This window comes from Chrysoperla carnea, chromosome 1, assembly GCF_905475395.1.
Source record: "Chrysoperla carnea chromosome 1, inChrCarn1.1, whole genome shotgun sequence".
NCBI classification, from domain to species: Eukaryota; Metazoa; Arthropoda; class Insecta; order Neuroptera; family Chrysopidae; genus Chrysoperla; species Chrysoperla carnea.
The window spans coordinates 70744580-70767136 of record NC_058337.1 but is presented as its reverse complement, the minus strand read 5'-3'; the positions used below and the strand labels follow the sequence as shown (position 1 = coordinate 70767136).

The following is a 22557-nucleotide window of genomic DNA, read 5'->3' as shown; positions in this document are numbered from 1 at the left end:
CCGACTCCATTTCAGAACCTGTTTTCAAAGTGATGGATGGCGTTGAAAACTGTGAAAAATCTTGTAGTTGAAGGGGTAGAAAACCCAAAATCTCGTATTTACCATATTTTTTTTATCGAACGGGGGAAAAAATTTGTTCATGAATACTTCCTCATATTGAGATTGGATATGCTAAATTTCATAAAAATTTCTAAACATTATAATAGAGCACGGTTAATATGTATTCAAACGTTAAGTAACTTGGAATATATTAAATTTGAGTTTAGGAGTAAGTTTTAAAAGTTCTTTTGTACTTCGACCAGTTTGATCTATTGTGTATACACAGGTGCTCAAAAAGTTCGAGACCTCCCTGAATTTTAAAAAATTATGACTAAAAAAAATGGGTAAGAAAAAAGTCGAAGGATTCTCTTAAGCTTGACCATGAAGGTCACTTCAAGATCATGCCAATTTTTTTATTTAGAGCAAAATTTATTCAATTGGAAATGGAAAAAGGGTACATGAGGAATCGTGCAGATCGCTAATAGCACATAAAAGGCAAAAATAACTATGAAAGGTATATTTATACATTATCTATGATTCTAGGAATGTCACTGAATTGTTGGTCTGAGTATAAAATATGATTTAGAATATATAGAAAATTTATATTTGAAAGGGCCATTGAATAGTACAAATGCTAATAAACAAACAAAAAATATCTGAACTTGTTCCGTTTTCGTATTATCAAAATCAAAAGTTATTGAATGTTAGCCTTTTTTGGTTGACACTGTACATGTTCACCTTGCAAGTAATATTTTGAAAACTAGCTGCTTTCTATAGAGTTAAGGTGTACCCTATTCGAGTGATTTTCTCTGGTCATATTGAAGTATACCTAAACAATCGCTAAATAAATACCGAAAAATTAAAAAAAACCTCATCTCGATATCTTCAATATTTTTTTATAATGCACATATAAATACGAAACGGGCTGAGGTCCTTTTTATATAAATCTTTCCGAGTTATTAGTTAATATTATGCATTAATATTAAATAATATTTCAATATCTACTTTAAACTCGAATTAAAATTATTATCAAACAAGTTATTTTAAAACATGCATATTTTAAAATTATGCGGCTGAATAATTCGAATATACGTAATTCGAAAACACTCATCTTTCTTTAACTTATCAATCAAGATATATATGTATTTCACTTTAACATTGTCGTCATAATAGTGTGTTTCTGTTTATTATATACACTTGACTCGCTCAATCCAAGAAGACTTGTTGCTGGAACATGTCTTACGATTATCACCTTTATGTAACGTACATATACCGACTATTTAGGAAATGACCAGGTATTATTGTGTGTGTAAAAAGCTAGATAATCGCCCATGTCAACATATAAATAATTTGACATTTACAATTTTAAAAATCTATGGCGTATGTAAATGTAGCCGAATGGTCTCCAGACCAAGTTACAGAATGGTTAAAAGGTAAGCCTTCATATGTTATTGTAAACAGTGTTTTGTTTATAGTGATATAAAAATTTGTGTTTGGTGTATTGTGAAATGTGAATCATCAAAAAAATGTCAACTAGATACGGTTTTTTTCGTTTCCAGGTCTGGATAATGTCATTATCCCGTATATCAATTCATTTCTAAATAATGGAGTTAAGGGTCATCAGTTATTAAATTTACGGGCGGATGATTTGGAACATCTTGGAGTTTATACATTAGGTCATCAAGAATTAATTTTAGAAGCTGTCGAACATTTAAGAAATTTTGTAAGTTCAGTGCTTATTTGATTGTTATATTTAAAAACTTAAAATAAACTCTTAAGTCGTTTTATGAAGATTAGTTCCATTATTAGGTTTTCAATTATCACTTTATGTTTGAACTGCTAAAAGATTATATAAATATCTCAGAAACCAAAAAGCATTAAGCTTTTGAATATTTTTGTAGCTGTTCAACAAAATAAAATGAAATATTAAAGTGGCTTAGTCCTAAAAAGCCAAGTGGATTCTATAAATACTAAAAAAACGAGGCCTAAGCAAGGAAATACATTTTTATAAATTCTCAATTTAAAATTATTGATCCGTAATTTTCATGCTCTTATTAATAATATATTCCCAAGAAATAAAATTTTTTTTTTAAACTTATTATTTTTTCGAGTCATTTTCTATTCTAGTGGTTAAAATTTGCTTATGCTCTTGGGTTTATTAAATATAAGGATATTGAGACTACATTTTTGAAACCTGTATAAATTATAAACATATGAAAATTTTATTAATTGGATACAGATTTATTCTAATTAGGTACAATGCTTGGTGAAAATAATTTTTTTTTGAGGTTTGCTAAGTTAAGAAAGTTCATTTTTGAGTAAATAACGTAATTTTTAAAACGTCCATATAATATGCTGATAATAAGTGTCAATGTGCCCAAAGCTCTTAAATCAACTGTTTTTGAGATATTTGGGGGCAAAGTTGAAACACAAATAATAATACACGTTTACGGGACTGTATCTTTAAAATTTGTGTTTATCCAGTTTATGGGTAGAATCTTGGGTATAAAACTGAGATATGAAACTTTTCATCAACTCCATTAAGTGAAATATTTTCATTAGGTGGGTTTCGTATGGAGACATGTTACATTGTCTACGTTTCAACTTTGAGTCCATTGACACTCTTGGTCAGCATGTTAAACAGAGCCTTCTATCATTTCAGTTACTTTGATCGAAAGACCGTTTTCATTTTAGTTTTGTAGGGTCTTTTGAAAAAAGCAGTTAGAAGACAAAATCTCAAAGAAGACTTAATCAAAACGCCTCAAACATTCAATCAAGCCAATTTTTCAATGATTTTTTTTTTCAGCATTATGAATTGGATAGAGAAAATTTACAATTATTGGCCTTACGGCTATCATGTGCAGCACATTCGTTATATAATGAATTATCGTCAACTGCAGATAACAATAAAGTGGAAACACAAACCATGGCAGATGTCGCAAATATCATATCAACAATTAAGCCTTTAGTCTGTTGGTTAGATAGATCACCGTTTAGTGGACAAACAGAGTATAATGATCGTAAAATAGAATTATTAAAATTAAGTGTATTAATGGCAACATGCGCTCATCGTGATCGATTTGCTGAACGACCTGTGGCCGCTATACGTGGATATTGTGAATCTTTAGCAGAATTAGCTGATAAAATTATACAGGATATATCAGATCCAATGTTACTACAACCAGCATCATTAGATTTAGCCACACTCAAAAAACGTGAAAATGATCTTGGGTTTTTTATTTTACCGAGCTTTCGTAATGTACATCAAATTGCAGAGATTAAATTTGGATCCCCAGCACATACGAGTGGTAAAATTGAAGAAGGTGATGAAATTGTACAAGTTAATTATCAAACTGTTGTCGGGTGGGAACGAAAAAAAGTGTTATCGTTGTTTCAAGAATCACCGCCAGATGTTCTGTTAACGTTGAAAAAACGACCGCGACATACCAAAATTTATGGACAAATTTATATGAAACCGTATAGGTTACCTAGTAAAAAACGATCTTTGCCTTATAATCGATGGCATGATAATTTACCATCACCAAGACCTGAATTACTTACAATCCCTGATTTTGAAATTCCACTTCCTAGGTAAGTTTTTTTTATTTTTGTTTTATTTTAAAATGATTAATTTACCTTTAGCATAACTCTTATGTGAAATTTAAGTCAATTGAACAACTTTATTTACAAGACTGCGGTGTCTGTATCTTAGCGATGCGAAAATAATTTTCAATAAGAGTGGCAAAGACAAAAAGCGATCGCGGCCAATTTTTTCCCGTGGAGTGGTAAATAGTTTACTTTAGACTCATGGTCAAGTAATTATAATTTTTGTATAAATCACACCATTGGGCATAGGATTAAAAAATATTTTTGCTACTGTTAAAAATCAATGTTCATAACCGATAAAAAAATTTATGGAATAATAGGAATGTATAAAAGAAACTGTTAAAGAATTGGAAATTTGAATATTGTTTTTGCTTTATTAAAAACTTTTTCATATAACAAACAGTCGAGAAATCTTTTTCGAATAAATATAAAAACAACCAACATAAAAGCCATCAAAGTTTTGTTTTTATCTCATTCTAGCAAAACAGAATTTAACATGTGAATATATATATGGTATACCATATGTAGCCATGCTATAGCATTTGGCTGATAGACACACTGACGTCATTGTTCTTATCAGATCTCTCTGTTTAATACCAGTCTTTTAAATACTTATATCATCCGTATTTCATGGCCGATTTTAATTTTAATTTCATTTTTTGTCATCTCGATTACGTTTTTTTTATATTTTGTTAAGAAATTCGAAAAATAAATTACATGCAAATACCCAATTTGTTGCTCATGTTTGTATTTTTTCACAGTTTTATTTTCTCTACGATTTTGTTATGTGTGTAGCAGTACAACTTTCATACTCACTGATACTCTTTGTGTCAAAAATAATAACTACCGTACAAAATCATACTAAGAAAAAATATGATTTATATATAGGCATTGTAAAATTTTATTTAACCCCAGTGTATTTGTAATAATGGCATTTTTCACCACATACAAATTTAAAAAAAATTATCTTCCCTATTCGTAGACTTGAAGCAGTAAAATATTACATTATACATTTATTGTTTTAATTTGAATATGGAATTCCACAAAGTAAATCTCAACACATTGAATTATTCTTTTTTTCAATTTTTAAAACAAAAATCAATTCATAGCTTTGTAAAGAGTCGAAATATTTAAGAATAAAACGTGAAAAGTCATTTTTTCGCCTTATCTAAATGGAATTTAATGTACGTTTTATATACTTATTATAATAAAAAAATCTTTGTCCAGTTAAAAATAAATATGTATCGCATTTCCAAAATTACTATGACACTTGAAAAATAAAAATATAAATATTATCACCAAATGGGAAAAATAAATTTTCAAGACGATCAAATTTTTGTTATTTCACCACATCGTGTTTGCGAATACATTTAAATACTCTCGTTGATTGAATTGCAATAAAAATACTAATATTTAGCGATATGTTAGTATGTTGTATTTTTTTAATAAAATTTTGTAATATACAATTTTATTTCGAGTATCGTAATATTTATTTCAATAACTGTGTCTCAACTCGAAGTCATATATTCATTCTTAAAATTTTATCTATTTTTAATGATAAAATTTGTTTAGCCTTTTGGCGAAGCTATGGAAGTTATGACTGGAATATTAATCCATATTTAAACGTACACATCTTACTCTTTTATATTCAATTTTTGATGGCTTAAAATTCGATTTTCTTTTTTTATTATTTCTGGTTTCAATTGAGACATGGTTTGCCAGAAATATAATGATAAAAATATATTGTTGTGTGTGTTCTTGACTCATCCCTTCAAGTAATATGACTCATTTAACTACATCTGGTGATAAAGTATATTTAGTTAAATAAATACAAAGGCTATTTTAATAAATTCATTTCATTTAACAAATCGTATCCTTTAAATATACATTAAAGGACCATTCTATATAATAAATCACCCAATATTAAATTTAAAATTTGATATCAAAATATTTTGATAGCAAAATAAGACAAACTTCCGGTTTTACTTAAAAAGGATTTATTTAATGTAGAAACTTTTTTTTGTTTGTTTATTTGTTTTTAAATGAAATCATCATCACTGATTAATTAATAATGTTTTTCATATAGAGTACCTTCTGGAGGATTAACGCCACAACTACCACCAGCATGCAGTTCAGATTCAGATAGTTGCAGTAGTGTTAGTGATTCAGATGGAAGTCCACCACAAAGTTTATGCCCTCGAGTGTATCCATTAAAACCACGTCCTGTTTTACAACGACGTAATACAATCACCGGGGCAATACCTTTCTATCGCGCGCCCAGTATTAGTATTGAACAGGTAAGGGTACATATCAATAAATTTAAAAACGCTAAAAAGGATTTTTATAAGTATTTTTGGATAATAATAAATTTTCCACATGTTTAAAAAGTGCGTAACAATATAATTTTCTCTCAAAAAACATGTAGCAATTGTATATTTTCAAAGTAAAATTGCGGGAATTCACCGAGGTTTATGAAAAAATTTTTTAATTGAAAGTTGATTTTACTAAAATAATATTTTTTGACTTTAAACTCTTCTTCTATCTATTATGGTTTGAAAATTGTATCATAAATCAATGGGTCCCAATGTCCTATCTTACTAATTCTCGAACTTGAATTAACTTTCTATCGCTTGAATATATTAAAAAAAGTCTGTCCACGGACAGGCGGACAGACGAACGAATTAGATGAATTAACATACTCTTGTTTATTCTTTATGTGTGTACAAAAATAAACATTTTGAGTAGAAACCAACTTATTTTATGATTACACTGATTGTATACCCGTTAGATAATTTTTTAAATAAAAAAAAAGTTTGATGAAATTTCTTGCATGCTTAGTTAGCCGTTATTCTGGGTACTATTGTTTTCTAAATCTATTTCACCAATATGAAAATAATTTCATGATGAATACTTTGGTGGTGCTAAAAATGACCACTAAATTTTAGCTTAGCGATTTCACTTTTGCAAAAAAAAAAAAAAAAAAGAAATTGAAAGCTTTTATAATTGGATCAGAAAAAATAATCTTATCTAGTAATGTGTATTCGTCCTTCGGATAATTTGAATCCAATACATCGAATATATTTTATTTTTTCCGATTCACTTTTTTTGCACAATTTGAGTTTATATGAAAATTTTAATTGCTTTTTTTATATTTTAGTTTTGGAGGGAGTTAAAAATACAAGCATCTTATAAACATTCAAGCTCAGGATTTATTCAATCAAGTACCGACGTGGAGTCAAATAAAGAAGGATTACTTCGTGATAAATCTGTATCATATGGGCATGGCTTGGAACTGAATCCACGCCCATCAACAGTAATTGGTTTAGCCTCAAAGAAAAGCTCAAACAACAGTAAAGGAAAACGGCATTTAAGTGATGATAATAAGTGCGATGACAAAATGAGAGAACGTAAAAAAACCGGTGTACGTTTTGTTGACGATATTGCGGAGAGTAAAGAGGAGACGAAAGAGAACACTGGCGTATATGAAGATAACGCACTTCATGTTAAAAATGAGGATAGTTTAAAATTTATTGACGATAATGAAGATGAAGTTCAAGATCGTAGTAACTTAATAAACGAGGTTAAAGCTGATGAAACCTTACAAATTGATGTGAAACAAAAAGTCTCCTCTTTTGAAGATAAAATCTCACAGAATAACATTGATCTTAAAGATATTTTACAAGACCCAAAATCACGACCTGTGCCAAAAACTCGAACTTTGTATCAACCAGACTTAAAAAATGATATCAAAGAGGAAACGCTTGATGTATTTCCAAAAGATGAACATAAATTTAGAAAACCACCTGAAATTCCACCAAAACCAAGTACACTAAAAAAACCTGCAGTACCACCTAGGAATTTTGATAGAATTGCTCAGTTGCGCGGGCGATTAGATAAATCGCACAGTACTCCAGCGTATGATTTATCTGATGGAACCGACGTGTATGGAATTGAGACACATCAGAAAGTTTCACAAAAAGTGATTGACCACAAAAAAGATGAACAACATACGGAGGAAAAAGTGGAGGTATATGATGAAATATTAACTGGGAAAATGGGTGAGATTCTAGAAACTATTAATTCATCGTTAATTACGTATCGACAGAGGGAACAAGAAAGTATTCGTGAAAAAAGTGAACCTCAAGAACCATATGAACCATTTGTTCCCAGAAATTTATCTAAAACTGAAGAGAGTCCTCAATTGCATCCAAGAAAGGAACGTTTACATTCTCAAAGCGAAGCACCATTACCACCTCCAAGACCATCACATACTTTTACATCGGAATCACCTAAACAAATAGTCTTTCCTCAAAAAGAAGTTGATACCTTTGGATTTGTATTTAATCAAGAACCACAAAAAATATCAAATGTACAACATGCGACTAAAACAAAGTTAACCATGGATGAGACGACTAAGCTCAAATCTCCTGAAAGTACTGCTCATAATAAACGTGATAACAAATGTGAAGTGAAAGTGTCGTCGAATCCTGTAAAAGCTATTATATCAAAAGGAAAAACTGTGAGAAAGAAAAATTCTTTATATGCAAGTGAGTTCAATAAAAAACTTTGATTTTAGCCTTTGCATCTTAACGTAAGAAGAGGCAGGGGGGAGGATATGAGAAATCTTATGCATTCTTACATGAGGTTAGGGCAGTCAGAAATCGCCAAAATCATCCTTAATTAATGAGTGGCCCCTTAGCGGTAGATTTTTTTATCCCTCCTTTTTAATATTTCTTCAACAAATCGTTCTTGAAAAAAAATTACCAGTCATATAAAAATTGCCATACTGTTCTACTTGGCGAAGGACATCTTACGATAACCACAATTTTGACAACTACTAGGATCGTTTAAAATCCAACCATGTTCATAAATGAAATAGGTAGAGGTAATTTTTGAGTTAGAAATTTATTATTTGTAAAACAACTTTTACAAATTTGTTTGAAAATCTAATAAATTCGGCAGATATTTAATTTAGATACTACTTAGATATATGCATGGGCACCCATTTCACTATAGCTAGTTTATTGACTGGCAAGCAGTTTACACTTCAAAAAAAGGTTTGTGATAGTAGAGTGATAATAACATATCACTCGAAATTTAGTTTAAAGAGTATGTTCTACAGATATCGAATTCAATCAAAAATTAGAAATAAAGAAAAACTAATTTCAAATTTTTCCTTTATAAAAAACAAATTTTACTCAAAGTTCAGAAAAGTTTTTACATTCGATTTCCATTGAATATATTGGAATCATATTAGTTAAAAATTTTCTCTAATTATCTTGTTATCATTTATGAACATGATGATGACAGCTTACTACATAACATTTAAAAGCTAACATCATCAAATTCTTTTTTAGAGCGTCGGAAAGTATCCGTAAAAGATGTTAGTCCTGGAGAAATTCAAGGATATCTTTATCAGCGAATCCGTAACAAAACTACCCAGAATGTAAATTGGATTAAACGATGGTTTATCCTGAATGGAAGCGCTTTGTATGGGTTCAAATCAAAAGATGTAAGTTTTTAATAAATCCAATTACACTTGGGAACATGTGGGTTTATTGTAGAGAAGTAAAGAGGTTTAACGTGGGGGTTTCTGTGTTCTAAAAGATTCATTATTTGAAGAAAAAAGCATAAAACTCATTTTTGGCTAAATAGCTTTGTGAATAAGTAAAATTTCCGTTTTGGAGTTATTGATCATTAATCATATTTACATTAAAAAAAGTCAACAGTTTTTGGTATGGAGGTATAAATGGGTTCTATTTTTGGAAAAAAAAAAGTTTTGGTTTACAAGACGCGTTGGTTTACATGAATTTATAATAATAATAATGGGGTTTTACCTCCGTTCATCAGACATTTAAGTCTCTAACAGAGGCCACCCACATCATTATCTTTTAATCTTTATTTATTTCAAATACATTCGAATATACAGAATTACATTTTTATGATGTGGATGGAGTCGGTTACTTCGTTCTCACCCAAGCGACGACAGTGTGATCAATTTACCACCCCATTAACTATTTTTGTTCACACTGCCGCTGCCTAGTATGAATTTGGAAAACCATATATACATAAATAAACTAGTTAAAAGCCGAACTAATGGAAAAAATGTCTAAAGGCTGCAATTAACTTTGTATGTGTATATGGAATTATGATGAGGAACATTTTTATTCAGAAAAATTAATGAAATGGAGCTCTTTCTTTTTATTTGTCAATAAACTATTCAAGTAAAGAAAATATTAGATTTTACCTTTATCGAACAGTGCTTTTTGACAAAGGTATGAGATATATATGATATGTCTTTACTTGATTGGCATCTGTCCGAAACAAAAAATAATCATTTTTTAAATAAAAAACAACATTTAAATGTAGCGAAGGGTCAGTTTGAAATTTTAGCTATAATATATAGCAAATAGTAAATAGCTATATTCCTCTAGGACGCTAAGTTGGCTTTAACCGGGGAACCTAACCTAATTTAAATATATGTTTGTAAATTATTAAGAATTCAGAATTCAAACAACTGAAGTTAGCAAACATTTCCTGGCCGAAAACTGTACAGTTTGTTTTTCAGCGCTAGTAAGCGCTCTCAAGCGCTTTTTTCTGCCAAACGCACACATTATGTACAACACATTATGTACAACACACATCTCCAAATGATAAGCGCTGTTAACGCGATTAGCTATGATATTTTTGCTATTACAAAAGCAGAATGGGTATACATTTATATACGCATATAGAGATTTTTTTCAAAAAGTTTCTACCCATTAAAATTATTACGTCACACGAATGTTTTACGAAAATTTTTCTTCGGACGTTTTCGTTTCTCTTTTGTAAAGTTTTTTAAAATTGTATGTAACTTTCAAATTATGAAAAAATAAAAACTGTTTTGTTATAAAACTTATATGTGATCTTTCCATTTTTGCCAAAAAAAAAAATTTTGTTCAACAACTCAATTATCTTTAAAGGGTTTTTTATTCTGTGCTTTTTAGTTTTGTCTGTTGTGCATAAAATTCACATTATATCATACTAAATTAATTGAACTATAGGTATTGAATATCGTTTTTTATTATACCGAAACAATATATTGAAAATTTAGCTTGTTATATAATCTTTGCTTTAATGCGCCTACAACCTTAATGGTACGGAATTGTAATAATGCAATCATAAATTAATTCGATTTTATTTGTTTACAAACATTGTAAAATACAATTGAATTTTTTTACAGGCATCAAAAGCAGAATGTGTGGTATTTTTACCAGGTTTTACTGTATCATTAGCAACGGAAGTGAAGTCGCGTACAAATGCGTTTAAAGTTTATCACACGGGAACTGCATTTTATTTATCAGCTGATAATAATGAAACAATGTTAACGTGGGTGGATGTTATCACCTCTGCAACACTTACAACTGACATAAATTTATCAAAATCGTCAGACATAAGTTTATATTCAGAAACAGATGAATCTGAAGACGAAGAAAAATTAGTCAAACATGAGAAAAGTGAAGCCTCATCATCACCCGCACGGAAATTTGGTTCATTGAAAAAATTTACATCTCGTAAACATTCTGATGCATCGACTACATCGTCTACTGCTACAACTACTGATAGTCCAGGTTCTACAAGTTTAGATCGAAAATATTTACGTTTCTTTAATTCACATTCCAGTACAAAACATTCAAAAAATCAAAATGTACCCGTGCCTACAGCGCAATTTCGATCGTATCGTAAAGTGATACCACCATTGTTGGTGGTCAATCAAAATGTTCCACCACCTATTAATATCATAAAAAATGTTGACCCTGTAGTTGAGAAAAAACCTGATTTATTGCATAATATGCCTACAACTACCATTGAAGAACCGCCAAAGTTAGCTCCAAAACCATTAAAATTAATTCCAAAACCTAAGCCCATCAATTATATACATGCATCGAATCCTAGTTTATGCGATTTTACCGATTATAAATTACCTGCGTTTGTTCCAAAACAGAAAAATTTACATCGTAATGATAATCTTTCTGGATTTATCACTTTGGAACAATTTATGTTAAATCGCCAGGAAGAAGAGCGTAAACAAAATGCTTTTTTACAACGGCAAAATGATGCAGTTGAGGAGGAAATTGCTGAAACGATACAAGAAGTGAAAAATGAAACTCAAACAGAACATAAAAAATTGGGAGAAAGTCATTCATATCCTTATAAAACTTCTGATAGTCAAGCAGACAAGAATGTTTTATGTCGTAAATACAGTGATGGAATCGCAGATAAAAACACAGAATTACGTAATCGATTATCATCACAAGAATCTTCAAGTTCACGACCTTTGTCGAGGGTGAAATCTCGTAAAATGAGCATTGATAGCGTATTTGATGATCATCGTTCTCAACAGGACTCGGAATGGGACGTGATATCAAATGAAGCTATTATTGAAGCTACTACAAGTGTGCAAAGTAAGCTGAAAAAACCGCACCCTCCGACTCCGAAACATAAAAATAAAATTATAAGACAGCATAGTTTGAATTCAGCGGATAAAAAATCTGAATCAAAATCAATATTTAATCGTGGCGATTCACCCGAAAAATTTTGGCTAAATTCCTTACGACGGAATGATAAAGTATTTTTCAGTACACCCACACACAAAGAAAAAACTAAATTAAAATCAGCAACACAATATACACCAATGAATTATTCATTTAGCGCAGATCAAAAATTAAATCCAAAATTAGCATTTGAACTGAATTTGGATGAGAAAAGTACGAAATCATCAAAATTTAAAAGTTTATTTGGCGGTGGAAGTAGTCATAAAACTTCGTCGGATTCAGAGAAACATCATACAAAAGAGAAAACGTTGTTGGGATCACCTAGGTTGCACCGTGCAATATTTAGAAAAAATCATTCACCTACTAGAGAAACGGATTGGAGAGGAGATTTTTCACAGGTTTGTTAAATATTCTGTTTTTTAAGATGTGTCCGTCCGTATATTACAGAGCTAATTTCCTGTAAAATCTAATAGTCATTCAAAATCATTATTTTTAGAACGAATGTGAACCATAAGATGGTAAAATTTTCGAATCTAAGAATAGTTATTTAGTTTATCGAAACGAAAAGCATGTACAATTGTTATGTTTGCCATTTTGTTTATAAAAGTACTAGAATTTCAGTTCAAAGTCATGCACACAGTCGAATGTCCTCTATTGTCCTTGATAACTTTTGGGTAAAGCTTTTTTACATAGCTAGCGTGTTTTCTTTCGATTAAATGCAATAATGACATAATTTTTCGAAAGCTAACGATTTTCGAAAAATGTTTTAAATCAAAAATATTAGTTATTTTATGAGAATCTACTTTCTAATTTAAAGTGTTGTGATGTCAGAATACAACCCCCCATTCTTCCCATCAAATTCTGCAACTTAAGTTATTTTTTAATTGGTTAACTACAAAACGAGTTATTAGCAATAATAAAATGGCCCAGCCTGTATGTCACATTTTTAAAATGAGCTACCAAAAAACTCTGGTCCTTGTTAATTGCACCCAATTAAAAGTGGGGAAAATGTATGACTATGGGAGGAAAAGGGCTGGAATAAATAATTTGATTATGTATCACACTTCTGATGTGATCTACCGAAATCTGGCTAGCGTGTACTTACAACCTGTGTTAACTTAAGCAAATTGGTAAATTGTATTGGGAAAATGTATGGTTGTGAGATAAATGAACGAGGAACAATATGTATCCCACTTCTAATGCGAGCTACCAAAAGATCCACATGCTGAGCTGAGAAAGTTTATATCTGTATTCTTTCAAGGTTATTTTCGAATACTAAGTTACTGACACCCACTTATTTTTATATTTTACATTTACAGTATATTACTCGACGTTATATTATTTGTCAGGTTATCATTGCTTATCTATATTGTAGGATGAGGCTATTATTGAACAGGATATATTTGGACGATATATTTGATCGTGATCGTCTTATATGCTGCGTGTATATATCACCAACTGCGGTTATAAATTTCTGTGCCTATTGAGGATTGTATGGCTATTTGTGATGGTGACATGATCTTAATGCATTGTTTTAGGCGTCATCATCTTTATCCCACTTAAGTCATCATAATCATCATCATCACCATCATACTTTACCACTCAGTCATCATCCTCCGTATGTAGTGTCTTCCGCAACAACAGCGTCGTCAACAGTTATACCGGTATCGGTTATACAATTGAATCAATCATCATCATCGCAATCAAATCCACCACCGGATTATCCAGATTTAGAGTATCCACCAATATTTGAACCAGAAACATATTCATTATCAAATCCTGCTTGTAGTTTACTTAGAAAACAGATGAATAATAAACAAAATAATTCGAACAGTAAATGATGGTTACTGTATATTGTTAAAAAGTGGCGTAAATTTTATACAAAAGTTTTTGACGATAATTCAAAAAAATGAATTTAAAAAAATTAAACAAATATCAGATATTTGTTGTTTATTCTTACGAGAAGAATTGTCTCAATTGAGAACTGGTTTGATTTTTCTTTTCTACAATTGACTGTGTGTTTTTCAAGTTGATGCACGGTCGATTTTTAATTTTTACTCATGGGTTAATAATAATTGATTTGTTTGGCGGCTTGAATTTGTCTAAAAAGTATTCCACCACTTCCGACGTAGGTAATCCGTCACCATCAGAAGAATATAATGATTAAAATTTATAAGAAAAAGGGATTAAGTGCACTATTATTTTATGTTTTCATTTAAAGATTGAATAATTATTAGTAATTTTTTCTCTTGATAACGACTTTAATCTGTACCGTTATTCAAATCAATCTGGCGATAATTTTATAAGTTGTTCCCCTGTTAAAGACGAGGCTAGCTCCTCTTTTAACCGTGAAGTGTTAAAACCGTGAAGATAGAATTAGAATCATTGAAAAAACTAAGAGAATTTAAAACTTTTCTAGAATCGCTACCAATTTCTAGGTATGTTTTTGTATCTAAATCGATCTTCAAAGTAAAATCGATTCAGTTCTCGCTTGGCAATAAGTAGGGAAAATTGACGAACAACCTTGTACCTTGAGATTATTTAAATTTTTAATAATCAGAATTCATGAATCAGTTCTCAAGTATAATTAAAGTGAAACTTCTGTAGTAAATTTGCAAGATTATTTAAATAGAATAAATAAGAGAGTAGATTAGAATAAAATAAATAGATAGTATAACGAGAAAGGTAAGTAAACTAAAGAAGATTCACTTTTTACAAGTGTGATATTGCATCAGTTTTAAAGTATTTTGATTGTAAAAAATTCTTATGCCACTTTTTAATAATACCCAGTGATAATTCATACAATTTAACAATATGTAGTTGTTTTTTATTTGTTATCCTGAGTGTGAACATTTTTAAAAATTGTACATAAAACAAAAAAAGTTATGTAATTTTATAAAGACTGATTGATACTCAAGGTATTAGCTATCTTGAATTTTTTGTAAAAATTAAAATTAAATTTGCCATAATGGCCTACAAAGTAAGTTAAAATTATTCAAGGGTGGATGGATACAGGTGTTTTTACACTTTCTGTTAGATTTAATATTTTATGAAGCATTTGTATCTATTCTTCTTTATATATTGTTTTTAGATACAAGAAAAACGTGTGAAGCAAAATATTTTGACTTATTTCATGATAATTTGCTACTCTAATATTTTCTTACTTTTTTTTTTTTTTTAAGTGAAAGAATTTAATTAGTGAAATTTAAAAACTTAATGGTTTAAGACTAAAAAATATGATTTTCAGGAATGAAAAAAATTTGAAAATGTAATTTCTTTCTTATTTAGACCAAAAATAAAACTTGAAACATTAAATGAGTACATTATTATGAAATTATTCAAAGAATTACTGCTTGCTGTCTTTCCGTATATACTTAGACACTTTTTGTACAGGATGTGCCTCTAATTGTATACTATTGTTCTCTAAAATAATTTTGTTGGAAACATCCTGTATAATTGTTTCAAAAAATGTTGTATTCTTTGTGTGATTAAAAATTTTTAAATTTGTAAAGTTAAAATGTTTTTAGAAATTCGTTTAACAGATTATTTTATCTTGTAAATACATTTATTATGTTTGTGTATACAAACTCTAACTTTTTACTGTCAGCATCATAGAAATAAAAAGCTACAGTTTTTATCAAATAACTAAGAAAAAAAAAAAGTTTCTCAACGTGGTTAAAAAGTCACAAATATTTATTATATTATTTTTAAGCATTATTAAGGTTTATTATCGGTCACAATGTAATCAAAAGCTTTATTTAATTGTAAAATTTTATTTGTATGTTTTTTAGAAATTTTTATTATGAAATGTATTTTAGGTGTTAAATATTTTATCTAGGAAGTTTCTGAAGGTAAATTTAATAATTTAATCGTTCGACAGCTCAGATCTCAGTAAAGCTCAAAAAAACATCATTATCGTGGTTTATTTTTCACGTTAGCGACTTTAAAAAAAAAAAAAATTATAAAAAAATTTAAAATTAATTCAATCCCAAAACACAACATGCCTGTCTCTTTTATTTTCTAATAATATATTACCGTTATCTTTACGACATGGTTTATTTAAATAATATGTTATCATTTACAAACAAGATAATATTTAGGATCCTGTCTCAAATTTAATATCGATTATATCTCCTTTCTAAATATCTTCAAAGTATAAATAAAATAAAAGACACATCGCTATTAAAAACGATTAGATTCTTAAATTTTCACTTGCTCCCTAGCAATTAGATCAAATTTTATGCAAGGAATGTTATTTTAAATCACAATTATATAGATAAAAGACCGGTTGTATGAAAGCGTTAATCGATTTGGGAGTTAATTTGTCTCAGCGCTCAAATTCTGTTGTTTATAACCCTTAAATATTGAGGTTGTTTATATCTAATTTTAAAAAGGGTTGCCCCCAGCGTTACCAACTCTACCAAATTTTAGGTAGATTTACCAACTTTGAGTATATATATACTCAATATATATACTTTGAGTATATATATTATTAGATCTAAAATTAGATCTACCAATTTTAAGCTGAATTTATTGAAAACTACCAAATTTTGAAATCCATCTAGACAGATTTTGGGTTGGCAACGCTGACCCCCATTAATGTAAAAAATTAATACTATATCAGAGGCAACGAAAATGAATTCTATGATGCGTTTAATTCATTCAAAAAAACTTGCCTCTTTCTAATTTTTGTTACATATTTTTCTTGCCATTAGTAATTAGTCAAAAATAATTATCAATTTGTCTCACTTTTGGATTCATATAATTTGTTCTTATTTGTGACGAGCAGACATCAATATCATTTTGAAATTTATTAGCTAGATCTTAATTTTACTAGGACTAATGTACCAAAATTTTCGAAATGATATATCTATTAGTCTCCATCTGTTTTGATATAAATCAAACTCTTCACCTCTGATTAAATTCTTTAAATTTTATATTATGTACATTGTTATTTGCGGGTCTAAAATACTGAGCTTACCTCTGAGCTGATTTAAATATGAAATAACTTATTAAACCGCCTTTAAAGTGCCACCTACAGTTTTTTGGAGTCGTGAATACTACTAGCTATAATAAAAAATGAAATCTGTAATAAATAAAGAAACAAATGAAAAAAATAAGCTTTTGGCAACCCTAATTTTATGTAAAGAAAATGTTCAAATGTTTAGTCTATGTACGTGGAGAAATTCTAGTTTTCGATTTTCGGCCACCATTAGTATTTGCTAACATAAGTATTTTTATAAAAGCTCGTAAATTCGTTTGTCCTATTTGACAAGAGTGGTGGTATTTTATACGTTTGTAAACTTTAGGGAGGATAAAAATTTCTTAGTTTTTGATTTAAAAAGAAAGTATAATCTTTCGATTGAGTTGTAGATAATATTATTTTTTCATAAATACGACCGTTTAAATTATCGAAAAAAGACTGTTATTATGTGACCCAATTTTATTTTGGACAAATGTATATTGTAACAGGTTGGCTGATAAGTCCCCGGTCTGACACATAAATGGCGTCGCTAGTATTAAATGCATATTATTTTTATATAGTACCAACCTTCAAATGATTCGTGTCAAAATTTGACGTCTGTAAGTCAATTAGTTTGTGAGATAGAGCGTCTTTTGTGAAGCAACTTTTGTTATTGTGAAAAAAATGGAAAAAATGGAATTTCGTGTTTTGATAAAATACTGTTTTCTGAAGGGAAAAAATACAGAGTCCGGAAACTCATTATCAAGCCAAGTTTTTGCTTCCACTGTATTTTTTCCCTTCAGAAAACAGTATTTTATCAAAACACGAAATTCCATTTTTTCCATTTTTTTCACAATAACAAAAGTTGCTTCACAAAAGACGCTCTATCTCACAAACTAATTGACTTACAGACGTCAAATTTTGACACGAATCATTTGAAGGTTGGTACTATATAAAAATAATATGCATTTAATACTAGCGACGCCATTTATGTGTCAGACCGGGGACTTATCAGCCAACCTATTATATATACATTTGGACAAATGTATATGTGACCCAATTTTATTTTGGACAAATGTATATTGTATATACAGTTAAACAAAATAATTACGACATGAAATCCTTATTAAATACTGGGCTAGGAGAATGCTAAACTTAGCTTGCGTCTCGGAGTATCTTCATGTACGAGTAGTCTAAATCTCAATGTCTCTGTTAAGGTTTTAAATTCAGGTGATATATGATTATATTATTTACTACTAAACTTTCAAGTGATTTTCGATAGTAGCTTTTAAAAGTGATAAAGTTAATTATATTTTAATAGGTGAGAATGGGAAATTTTAAGTCACAATAAATTAAAATCATATAGCGTATCGATTGTGAATATTGATGCCTTTAATATTGTCTTTCAAAATCCATGCATATATCATTTATATGGACACCAGTTCTATTTGTCACTTTTAAATTTTAGGACATATTTTTTATAAACCCTCTGTGTGCTGTATGTGCAAAATAATTATGATTTTTTTCCTAGATTTTTATTTTTGTTTTTAATTGCCCTTTTTTTTTATCAATAATGAATTTTTAATATGTTTCAAGTCTTCCTACTTTGTAAATAAATAATTAATGTAATTATAAGTGGTTTTTTCAAATTATAAATTTATATTTGGGAATATTAGGTTTAAGAACGAGCAACAAAATTGTTCGTATTTAAAAGTATTGTATGTTGTTTTTAAAAATAACATAATTACGTTATTTAATATTTCCTATAGTCAAAGAGCACAGCCTGAATTTCGCAAGCATCGTGAAAACTTAAGGGATCTGATATAACATAATATATGTTCCTCCAATAATAGTCATTTTAGAACAATTGGTTAACGAATTTTAAAATTATTGCCCATAAATTGCCAACTTTAGAGGTGTGGGTCGAGCGTAATCAGAAAATATTCTGAAAACCGTCAATTTTTCGACATCGAAAAGTCTTTTTATCTGTCAAATTTTGATTTATTTAAATATTGTTATTTTATACCTAGCTCTATCACATTTATATAATACAATGAATATCGACGAAGTTACCACGAAATGAAATTAATTAGTCAACCATAAGGCCATTCGGGGGAACATACAATGATAGCATACTATGATATTCCAGATTCCTCATAAAGTTTTCATAGGATTTTCGGAATTCAGACTCGGCTCTATGATTATTCATATATCAGGGGTACGAACTGAAAAATTAATTACTGTTTCAAATGTACTTTCATAAAAAATGTTTTTTGTGATTTAATTGTAACTCATTTAATAATAATTTGTCTCAATACCGTAGAAGTTATTTTAAGAACGAATTGTTTTAAAGATATCGCATTGTTGATTAATTTAACGGAATTACGTTGGAAGTTTATCACATCGTTTCTACAACGTGAAGATCTTGCCAATGGAAGGGGAATGAAGATATTGAGCCATAGGTTATATTCAATTATTCCAACCAAGTTGATTTAGACGTCATTAGTGGTTTAAAAAGCCAATTAATTTTGATAAACCATTTTTTTTCTAAATTTGAAAAATAGAAGATTGGTATTTATGATTGAAGGAATCACCAATTTGTTAAATTATATTAGTTCGGCGTCTGCGAAAAGGGTAGTTATTATTGAGCTGAATCCGTATCTACCACATAATTGGTGTTTGGCCAAACAAAGTTCTTAGTAAAGCTGCGGCAATACTCAACGTTGAACATCACAAAAGACATAGAGAATGGACTGAGAAATACCCGCACAAAATTGACCGTTCTATAGAAAGAGACAAAGTAAGTGTGAGAGTGCGAAATTCTAGAAACAGACAACTACTGTCCATACATTCGCTTTATCTCTCTCATAGTTTCTTGCCCGCATTTACTCTATAGCTGAATAGGGAACATTCAGTCCATTCTCTATGTTTTTGAACATCACAAAACAACGACAAAAGCAAGTATCAAATAGATACCCATTAAATTTGTCAAAAATGAATGGATTGTGTTCATTTTGGGATGTTTTGTATTGTTTGGTATTTTCCATAGATATATAATATATAGATAGAGTATCTATGTGGCGCAAAATAAAATTTATGGCGTAAAACAGCGCCTCATTGTAAATGGTTGGGAACTAAACAAAACCTTTCAACGCATATGTTATATGTTATAGTTAGTCATTTGGTAGCGCTAGTATATATCTCAAATACATCACAAATTCAACTTCAAATTCAGAAAAATTTCAATACATGAGATCCTCTATCTATATGTTTTATATATCTATGGTATTTTCCTATGTTCGTCGTTGTGATACTCATCATTGTGCTTGCCCACAGCTTTAGAAAATTAGATACTCAGTATAAAATATAGACAAGTAAAAGAAAGAACACAGATAACGAAGTTAATCTAGTTTAGTGTCTCAGTTGAAAACTTAGTTATTCAGATTACTTAATTTAGTATACTTAAGAACTTTGTTCTTCCCAACACACTCAATAATTTTACTACGTCGCCTAGGAAAAATCACAGATAAATTTTTCTATCAACTTTTTATTCCCCTTCTATATTTAGGTTTGATTACTCCGATTTAAATATTTCTCGAAAATGATTGCCTTTAATTGATATTTTAGATATATAAATAAATAAATTCTATATTATGAAATACAATATTTGTAATTGTTTTTCCTCAGATAATATGAAAACGAAAAAATGTACATTTTCTATTAAAAAGGAAACAAAATTAAATATATATATATATATATATATTTATTATTATTACACCCAGTATCGGCAGTAATTCGTAATTGCGTTTAATTATAAATTCCTACACCAAAATCCTCGTGTAAACAACAATTTGATTACATGTAGTAGTTGTGAATGGCATGCTTTAGTTGGTTTTCGTTTTCAGTAATTCCTGGAAGCCAGCAACATATTTTTGTTTACGAAATCACCCCGGACAGTTTTGTTCTAGGTAAGTCTTATGATGATGTAATAAAATCTAGTGTGAACGTCACCTCAGCACCATTTGTGGATTGGAAAATGGTAACCTTTGAAAAAATAATAGAAACCATTTCGCTTGAAAATCAATACATTGTACAAGAATGCCATATGGAATATAAAAATAATCATCAGCTGACTGTGATAATTATACATTGTTAACTTTTGCTAAGCGCCTGGAGTAAAAAAATTATTTCCATTTATCAAAAGAGTATAGGGATTTAATCATTTGTTCTTACTAAAATCCTAATATTATTAAATAATAATAAAAATAATAAACAAGAGGGGTATTGCAAATGGGTACCTAGCACCAAGATCAAAGGGTCCTCTGTGCCCTCTGTGAGAAAAAACTGTCACTCGAAGGCAAGACATCTTCGGATAATAGGTGCTACTTTAAACAGATGAAGCTGTAGGATTCTGTTGAGGCCAGACGCTACACAGAAAGTCCATAGCTTTTCCGCCGATTTTATTTTCCTGATTGATGTTTCGGATCCCAAAATTCGAGGTTTCGACCCCAAACATTCTTTGCAGGTGCAAATAACATGTGTAGAGAGTTTATCTCCTACAGTCCCTACAAGTGAGATCATCAGAGATCTCCAAGGTATGAAGTGTTCAGTCGACAGTGTCCTGTCTAGAGCCCCCCACCCTACTTAACTGTGTTCTAGTGAGTTTCAGCGGAGTACATTCGAATGGCTAAGCTGTGGTTATACACAGTAAATAACACCGGTCATACTTCAACATGCGATGGATGCAAAAGGTGATGAAAAGAGCCGGTACGTGGATGAATGTACATGGTAAACACTCAATCAACGCCATTTACCACATCTAATAAAAAAATAAAATTTTGATTCATTATTTTAGTTTTTTGTTCATGGACATTTTTGGCTAATCCGTATAAATAATATAATATAGTACGTTTGTACTTAACCCATTGTCGTCCCTAACTTATACTTTACAGAATGATTACCGATAGAAACTACTAGTGATCATTTAAAATTTTTGGATACGTTGGTTTGGAGAAATTCTAGATGTAAATTTCAATCTGGATTTCACCCAAAATATTTTATATTTTAATATGGAGACACTTTAATATTTTTAACATGGAGGCAGTCCATTTGGAGGACTTTTGATCCACGATGAATAAACAAACAGTATGGTAGCATATTAGTAGCAGAAAAGTAATAAGTATTAAAAAGTAAAAAAGTTATTTCATTTTAAATCAGTACCACATAAGAACCTAATATAAACAAACACGTATATGGTATAGTGCTATGTACCAAATCGATTAAAATGGTTTTACATGCAACTGAGCAAAATTGCATGCTTGTTAGACAATTTTTCGCTTTTATAAAAGAATCTGGAAGTAGATACTGATAGAACTAAAACGGAAGTGTTTTTTTAAATAATATCTTGGTACTTTC

At 29.7% G+C, this 22557-nt stretch overlaps 1 protein-coding gene across 1 annotated transcript; it reads left to right on the top strand.

Moving 5' to 3' along the window:
* Positions 1–1366: 1366 nt before the first annotated feature.
* On the top strand, positions 1367–14042 carry LOC123305220. Its single transcript, XM_044886874.1, has 8 exons — positions 1367–1472; positions 1599–1762; positions 2846–3630; positions 5732–5942; positions 6803–8192; positions 9003–9157; positions 10868–12577; positions 13718–14042. Exons 1-8 carry the CDS (start codon positions 1415–1417, stop codon positions 14018–14020), a joined length of 4776 nt encoding a protein of 1591 aa, XP_044742809.1. The 5' UTR covers positions 1367–1414; the 3' UTR covers positions 14021–14042.
* Positions 14043–22557: the final 8515 nt, after the last annotated feature.

What these genes read in the sequence shown, in the direction of transcription:
- LOC123305220 (XM_044886874.1), top strand. Translation starts at nt 1,415, where the DNA reads ATGGCGTATGTAAATGTAGCCGAATGGTCTCCAGACCAAGTTACAGAA. An exon ending in TTTGAAATTCCACTTCCTAG is followed by an intron (nt 3,631 to 5,731) that starts GTAAGTTTTTTT and finishes TTTTTCATATAG; the next exon opens with AGTACCTTCTGGAGGATTAA. An exon ending in ATGGGTTCAAATCAAAAGAT is followed by an intron (nt 9,158 to 10,867) that starts GTAAGTTTTTAA and finishes ATTTTTTTACAG; the next exon opens with GCATCAAAAGCAGAATGTGT.